This window comes from Amphiprion ocellaris, chromosome 12 (genome assembly GCF_022539595.1).
Source record: "Amphiprion ocellaris isolate individual 3 ecotype Okinawa chromosome 12, ASM2253959v1, whole genome shotgun sequence".
In the NCBI taxonomy this organism is placed as follows: domain Eukaryota; kingdom Metazoa; phylum Chordata; class Actinopteri; family Pomacentridae; genus Amphiprion; species Amphiprion ocellaris.
The window spans coordinates 23,985,426-23,993,912 of NC_072777.1; the positions used below are offsets into that span (position 1 = coordinate 23,985,426).

Here is an 8,487-nt window from a genome sequence, read left to right on the forward strand (position 1 = left end):
TCTGCTCAGAGACTATAGTTTCCAGGCAACAGATCAATCAAATTATCTTTCATACAGTCAGAGAAATATTTTATTTAAGTACTAAAAATGTTTTACCACGGTCTAGAGCCTATTTATAGAAGAGCAGATAAGAAGAAATCCCTTACATCCCAAGTATAAATAAGAGTGACACTGATAGATCTAATGTAATCAAATAAGTGGCAATGTATATATACAGAAATATATATATTCCTGTTTTTCTAATTTTGGTTGAGTAGAGTTTGGGTTTTCAGATTGTTCTGCCTCTATGTATGAAAAAGGATAAGTTAATACATAAAACATTGATCTGATAATAATGAAATAGTGATAGGAGTGGAAATGTCAAGTGATTCAAAACTGTGCAACTTTAATTGAACAGAAGGATATTTGTTCTCATGTAAACTTAAAAACAGTTACTACGTCAAAAATACGGACCACATAATAGAAATTTTGTTGCAATTTTACATTACTGAGATTCAAATTGTTTATTTCTTCAGTGCTTAACCATCAACTTAGCAAGTTCTGGTGTTTACAGCTCATTTTATAGCCATGTTTGTGCAGTTAGGTTGATTGGAATATTGCAACTACTCAGAGTTGATAACATTTTGAATCATTTCACTTTTCAAGACCCCTTTTCAGTAAATCAATCAAGGTCTCGCAAATTAATCAAAATGTCACATACTCACAGTGTGTCAGTATTTCAGCTCAAATTCTGCAAGGATAGTTCATTTCACCATGACTGTATAATTCCTGGTTTTATGACTGCTCTAAACAGGCTGTTTTACTCTGAAAACCAATGAGCTGCTGCTGTTCCCGCCCCCTTCAGGAAGAAAAATGTCTGCCTTTGAGTTGGATGACTGTTGGAGTAAGGTGTCACATAGCAGCACCTAGGTTGAATTCTTGATGGCTCATAAAGCTGGGAGGCTAACTGCTTGTAGGTTGGCTCGTGGAATGACAGAAATAAATGTATTCATATTTTAACAGCTCTTATGTGACAAAATAAAAAATAAAGATCAATTTTCACCATTTGTTACCTTTAAGTCACAACTAATCTTGTATTAACTAGAGGCTTTGAGTGAGGTTAGATCTATATACATCTTATAAAAATATGTAGACATGGAAATACAGAAGTAAAGAAATAAAGAAATGTTAATAGAAATACAGAAATAGCATAAATGGAAGTTGATATATGGAAATGTAAACGCAAATCCAAATACAATTATTTAATGATGTGCTTTTTCAGTCCTAAAATGTAAATTTATATATATATATATTTTTCCATATTTAGGTATTTGTTAATTTTATATACGTGCTGAACTCCTCCGACCACACGGCGTCGCTGCTTCTCACTTCGCCTTTCCGTTGTGAAAACAGCCTTCTCGTTCGCCGTCGACATTTTGAAGAAACTTTATTCGCAGCGGTGTTGGGTAAGTCGTACAACATGGGGGCTCGGGTTGGACGTATGTTCCGAAATTTCAACCTAGAGAACCGGGTGCACCGAGAACTCGCCAAAGAGAAGCCGAGAATGGCTCCTCGGCACCCGGCCAACCTGCCGCCGACTGCCGCCAACCCGGAGGGTGAGCGTCCCGGAGCTCCGCTAGCTGGTTACACAAGTTAGCCTCGGGGGTCAAGTCGTGTCGGGCTCGTTCTTTAAGCTTTTCCACAGAAGCGTCTAGAACATTTCACCTACTGAGGGGTTTGTTTTGTGTTTCAGCAGCGGACGCAGTGAACCAGAAGAACGACCCGCTGCTGGCCGCCCTCCGATCCGTGTACGTGGAGTCCACAGACCCAGTAGCCGCTGCAGCAGAGGTCAGTCCAGGACACCGACTGTTTCTCCCTCTCTGACTGGCTCTTTGATGTTTTATTTGGCTTCACTAATGACATTACGAGCTCATTCAGACATTGCTAACTATATGAACTCTGAGTGTATTTCCCCAGGCTTTTAATGCCACAATAAACAGCCACAGTCTGTAGTCGTAAAGCAGGTAGAGTCATTTATACAGAGCTGGAGACATCAGGCCGAGGCTCCTGATTTAAAAATACAAAGCAGTACAATGTATATAGCATGAGTTACGTCATTCAGGACACTGTTTCTGTCCTTAACTGCGAAACTACATTTCCATTTCACCTGAATACCATTGCAGCTGATTAATATGGAGTACTAGGCTGTTACTATTTTCAGTATAAAATGCAATAATTAACTGGTTTAGTCATTATATATGCTTAGTGTTTATTAAGTCAGTGTTAAACTCTATTTGCTTCATTCCTGTGTGAGTATATATACTCTTTGTGCATGTAAGTGATTCAGCTTGTGGCCAGCAGATGACCTGAATGTTCTCTCTGAATCATTTGTTAAACAATGTTTTGTTTGTCTGTTGTACTGGAAGGACACGTTAGCTCCATATCAATCTGTGCTTGTCTGCTGTTTGCTGCTACATAGGCTTGGAGGGCATCTACCTTTCAAACCTACCGTTATCCTGATGTATATGGCATATGATGGTTTTTGTTAACTAACAGCAATAGTAATTACATTCAAAGAAGTCACTGTTACACATGTCTGCTATTTAAGCAGCCTAAAGTGTTACCTGATGCCACTAACTTGGACAAATCTTGCTGAGACTGAATGCTTTTGATCAACTTTATATGAACTGGATATCTGGATATCTGAATATTGTTAAATGTTGTTGACAAAGCAAAATGACCTCCAACTCCACCTTGTTGAAATTAACTTTATTTCAGCTCCACATGGAGAGAAGCTGCAGGTTCTGCAAGCACAAAGTCCGATTAAAAAGGTGGACTGCGAGTTTGAAGAAATCATACAAATGTCACAAAATCTGCAGCTTTAAAGGCTACCCCTACTAGTGTGCTACGAGGCTTTGTGGGGTCTAGAATTTTTGTTCCGAGTACTGAGCCAGTCTAGTACGTTCTCATAAATAGAATTCTAAGAGCAAGTGTGTTTGATCACAGGTGTACTGAACAGAAGTCTAATTTTTTGTACCAAACAATTTGGGATAAATGCATGGACCTTTGCACCCCAAACCAAAACAGTAAAGTTTGTGATCAGACAACTAAACCAATAAGGCTCCGTAGTGTTGAAGGGAACAGCAGAGGTGTATAATTCTCTGTGGGTTCTATGCTACAAATGACCTCTTTCAGGATTTGTTACATTTTTAATTCAACAGCTGGCCTTGATTTCCAAAAAATGTCACAATAGAACATATATCTTCCCAGTGGCAGTAATTAGCCATTAAGAATGCCAACAGAAGCTTCACAAAAAATCTGTTTAACCTTGTTAATTTGAAAATGAATGCAGCTAAAGTCACCAAAAATATCCATTCCCTGTGATTTGCCTGACATAAACTCCAGACAGGATGCACTCGCACCTGCTGTAGGAGATAAGGCTTGCAGAATCAGCCACTTCTTTCAACCCACTTTTATAAACTTGCTTTTATGTGAAGTTTACTTTTAGATTTAACTAGTTTTAGTGTTCTATTCTGTATTACGTCCTGTTTATTTTACATGTTCTATTTTAGCTGCCTAGTTCTTTGGTGCGGTGTCATCTTTAATTCTCAGATTTTTGAATTTTTAATTTGTAACTTTTAATCTTGAGTCTTATTCTTCAACTTTTAAACTGCTTCATTCCTTTGTTTGATTTGCGTCGTAATCCAGCTAATTATTCGTTTAAGTTAACATTTTTACTCTTTATTTTATTTGACTGCTCTGCCTTGTTTCCTGATGCCGTGCTTGATTGTGCTTGACTGTCAAAGTACCTTGTGAACACTATTCTTATGGGTTCTATTTAAATAAAGTATTGTCATTATTATATTATTACTATAAACAGCTTGCAAGCTAATGAACCCTGAGACAGTGCAGGAACTTTCTCCATGAACATAAAACTTTTGAGGAACTCAGTGCATTTTTACACAGAGGAATCAGAGTCTAAATTAAGTGCAAAGGATATAGTTTTTCCACAAAAGCTCTGCTGCTTTCTGAAGGTCTGGAATTTTTTGAGGTGGGCATCACTGATTGAAATATGCCAACTTTTTCCGCAGCATTCTTATAGGTCTGACATTTTTTAAAAACATTTAACTACAACCAACTTATTTTGTTTGCAGTTTGTCTCCGAGATAGCCAAGATGAGATAACATTCAGAGAGAATCTGATACTGTCACAAGTTGCAAATCATAAATCCCCTAAAGACACTTTTATGCTTAAAAAAAAAAAGCAGATTTTTGAAAAAGTAATTTACACTCATTGTCTGTTGGTTGATGTTCCCACAGGATTCAAAGTCAGTGACTACCGGGAAAGAAACAGGCCGGCGCCCACTCAAGTTCAGTTTCCCAGGAGACATGTTTGGCGTGGTGGAACTCACAGACGTTCCTAAAGGCAAACTGACCATCGTTGAGGCCATGAAAGCCCTCGGTGGCCACCAGCACCAGCCTCAGACGTGGACGCCAGAAAAGATCGCACAGGAGTATTGTCTAGACTTGAAAGACACAAAAGCTGTTCTAGAGTTCTTCGTCCCTTTCAAGGTTGAGATCATTCCTCCCAAGTCCGGAACTGGCAAACAGATAAAGGCCTCGTAGGACTCGAGTCTTTTGGTGGATAGCTGTTAAATGGGAAAATACTTACAGATTTATTTATGTGTTTCAGTGTATTTCTTTGGAAGAGTGACCTGACTGAAACTGTTGGATGCAGTATGAGGTTTATTGGTGGCTGAAGGTTGGTGTATGGACACAAATTCAGAAAAATGAAAATAATTGCTGACATTTAATCTGAACATACGGCATTGTTTCTTTGGAAACCTTTTGGTGACTCGTCGGATGAAACTAGAATGCAAAGGTATTCATACTCAGATTTTTAGAGGTTTTTTGGGATCTTGAAATGAGGTCGGATGTCCAATGATAGGTCAAGAAACTTCAACATATTTAGAAAAAGTTACATCTTGATTTGTCTTCTTAGAGTGACACGTTCAGATGGTTATCGGTCTCATGTCTGTGTGTGAAGTGCACACCTGGAGTCAGGATGTAGTTAGCCTAGCTTAGCATAAAGCCCAGATGCAAATTTGGGTTTGGTTCCATAGAAACACCACCAGGTTTGGAATCATTGCACTCGCGCAGCAGAACCACAAGTTGAACGGTTATGTAACTCCTTGCTAGCTAAAGTAGCTCGAGATATGCAGCAGTATTGTTTCACTAGACTCGGAATGTATTGTGTTTGTCAGTCAGTTCTGCTCAGCTAATGAGCAAAGTGAGATCAAATCACAACGGAAAATCGAGGTTACAAAATCACATTTTAACAGCAGGAGTAAATGCAAAGAGCCATGGATCAGGTTTCATTATCTGATACCATATCCACACACAGGTCACATTGGTGCACATCGGTATTTATGCTAAGCTATTAGCTAAATCTACCTCTGAACTCACTGGGGCAAAATAAATACTTTAGTAGTTAGAGCTTCATGTAGTTGAGCATTTCCACGCCATTACTTTACCCTTTTGAAAATTATTTTACATGACAAATACTGCATCAATGGTTATAATCTAATAATGCTTCCGACTGTCATCAACCAAAGAAAATCTTGGTGTTCTGAAATTGCACCTGCTCTTCAACCAATCGACTGGTCCTGAGGGAAGAAAAAGTAATGGTATCTCCAGATAATCTAAATCCACTACAGTGCAAAAGTGAATATTTGTCATATTCATGTCATTTCTGAAAACGGAAGTATATCAGCTGCTGCTCCAGTAGAGGGATTACTGAGGAATATAATACAGAGACGGTAGCCTACTGTTTTTGATTCTCTATTTTAACAAAATACAGCCACACCAACAACTGTGATATGGTGCCAGTGAGTTTGAAGCTGACTCAGAGTAAGTGTTGAGTAAAAGATCAGTAACTTGAACCTAGCTGTGTCTATCAGGTTGGACAAGCTGCAAAAACGTGGGGTTGTTCACAGGTCATCTGATGCTCCCATCACCAAAAATAATGCATTGATTTTGTATTGCTTTTGATGCTTCGCTTTTCTTCTTATAGAAGTTACACCAGCGATTGTCTGTCCATTGAGACTTTGGTTTAATGAGAGCATATTGACTGTAAAATAAGCTGGAGACTACAGCCTTATCGTGCATATTTAAGAATATCATGTTTTCAAAGAGGCTGCCCTGCATGATGCGTCTTATAACAACTTGCGCCACCACCTAACCCATGTACAATTTACTGATAAAAAAAACTCTCATACCCAAGTCAAATATTAATATGTAGGACTCTAGTTTGACATTGGGAAATTTCTCATTTGACCTGTACTATCCGAGTTCTTCCTCTATACATAACACACATACAAGAGATTCATGTTGACTTCCTCATTTCACTCTTGGAAGGAAAGCAAATGGTTCATTTCCAACATACTAAAATGTTCATGCTGTTAAATCTCATCTTGTGTGTGTATCGGTACAGTAAAAGCAGCGTTTCATATAGTACACATCCATTTATTTCTACACATGCAGGTGTCGTGTAGAAGGGAAACGGCAACTATCTGAGGGGGACATATGCCAGAAAGATGTTTGTTTGAGTCCATCTCATCCAGCAGTGATGTCCTGTTAGTCGAGGTTACTTTAGCTCCACTCAGGGTTCTTTAATCAAAGAGCTAATATGTATTCTGTGTTGTTTTTGTTTTTTTTTTTGTAAACAAATTCTGCAGCAAGCAAAGGCTTTAATAAATCCCTCTTGTGGGTTCAAATAATCTACAGGTAGGTAGCTGTGTGTTGCCAAGGCTGGCAGATAGTGTGCCAAATCCAAACCTCCCTGAGCAAAGTGCAGTTTATGTTTTCACAGTTTACCTCAGAATATTCATGCAGTTATTTCAGATAAATACAGAACTCATGCAAATCTGATGAGTAATAGCTGATACTCCTGGTAGATGACAACAAAATATCTACTGGGGAAGATAACGTGCTCAAATTATGTTTAAAGAAAACAGATGAGACGTTAACTATTGTAACTGATTCTGAAAGAATGTAAAACATCTTGAAAACCTTAATTTCTGCATAAATCTGAAAAAAAAAAAAAACTGGCAAAGAAGCCCAAATCTGATGCAGTATTCAATCTATCTGCAAATTTTTTACACGAGGACGTCCACAAGACAGGAAAATATAGAAACATCACCCTATTGGTTTGAATTTAAATATTGGTGGCAACATTATGGATGTGCTGTTTTAATGCCATTCATGTGGAAGTTAAGTAAACCTTAAAAGAAAGAAAGGTGTCGGAACAACGTGGAGTTTATTTCTAAATGATCCTGTGGCACCAGTTCGCTGCATATACGCACACTTTTTAAAAATAAAATGATTTTATCTTTGATCATGTGTTGATATCTTGTATTGCATCTGAGTCAGTCAGATATTCTTTTTTTTTAAATGAACATGATAATATGTTACCAGTGTTGTGTTTTCAAGCAGCTGTTCAAATTTTTACAGACACACAGTAAATAATCCTATGAAAACACTGCTCACTTTCGCACCAACAGGCTCCATTTGTCATCTTTACCACCCGCAGCACGCAGATACACGTGCCCAAAAAAGCGCTTCCTCCTAACAAGGCCACGCCCACTTTCCAAACATTCTGTCGTTTATATTGGCCAACGCTGGGAAAGGGGGCGTATCCTCTTCAAAGTGCACTTTCGCCCCTCAACTGGCTTTTGATGGTGGGAACACAAAGCTGCGTCAAGTTAGACACAGACAGAGACAGGAAGCTGCTGCATGCTGTGCTGTTGTGCCTTCAGAATAATGTAGATGTTTCTAATAAGTGTGGAAACGGTACAGAAAACAAATAGCAATATTCTTAGAGAGATTGATTCATAAATTAAACAATAAACTGCAGTCAGGGCAGAGAAGAATATATTTAAAAAAATCATGTTTGTGTGAAGTTTCTTGTGAACAGTGTTTTAGTCAGCTTTGGAATGATCAAAACAGAACTTTCTTTAAAGCATGCTTAATTTGGAGTACAATGTAAGAGTGATTCTAATTACATCTGCAGAATAATGTTTCGACAACCAAATCATGTACTTACTCTGTCAGGGTAATGTTGCAGCAACATTAAAGGTGAAATTCTAGGAAATAGACGGATACAATGTTGAATTCTGCATTCGGAATGTGCGCTGCATCATTCAGAATCTACACTGACTGCATGTTAAAACACAATTATACACGTCCCACAAAATCATTTCCCCCACCCACACTGGAAGACATCTTCAGATCTCAGCCTCCGTACAGCCGACAGCATTCTGTGGGATGAAAGCCACACCTGTTATCACTTCTCACTGTTGCCATCTGGAAAATGCTGCAGAGCCTTGGGAGCTCACACTTTCAAGTTAAAAACACAGTTTCTCCCAGGAGCCATCGCTGAACTGAACTCTAATCAACACCCGAGTATCATCATTAGATTTCACATTGCAAAACAGTCCTGTTTTTATTA

The 8,487-nt window shown here is 38.4% G+C and overlaps 1 protein-coding gene across 3 annotated transcripts; it reads left to right on the forward strand.

Annotated features, from left to right (window-relative positions):
• The first annotated feature begins 1,451 nt into the window (after positions 1-1,451).
• Positions 1,452-7,374, forward strand: ndufaf4 (NADH:ubiquinone oxidoreductase complex assembly factor 4). Of its 3 annotated transcripts, none has more exons than XM_023296965.3 (3): positions 1,452-1,631; positions 1,733-1,827; positions 4,299-7,374. In XM_023296965.3, the coding sequence occupies exons 1-3, from the start codon at positions 1,460-1,462 to the stop codon at positions 4,602-4,604; spliced, it is 573 nt and encodes a 190-aa protein (XP_023152733.1). In that variant the 5' UTR covers positions 1,452-1,459; the 3' UTR covers positions 4,605-7,374. The 3 variants fall into 3 exon arrangements, with proteins under 3 accessions (XP_023152733.1, XP_023152734.1, XP_023152736.1); XM_023296966.3 differs by having other exon boundaries at positions 1,452-1,595; XM_023296968.3 differs by having other exon boundaries at positions 1,452-1,595; positions 1,736-1,827.
• Positions 7,375-8,487: the final 1,113 nt, after the last annotated feature.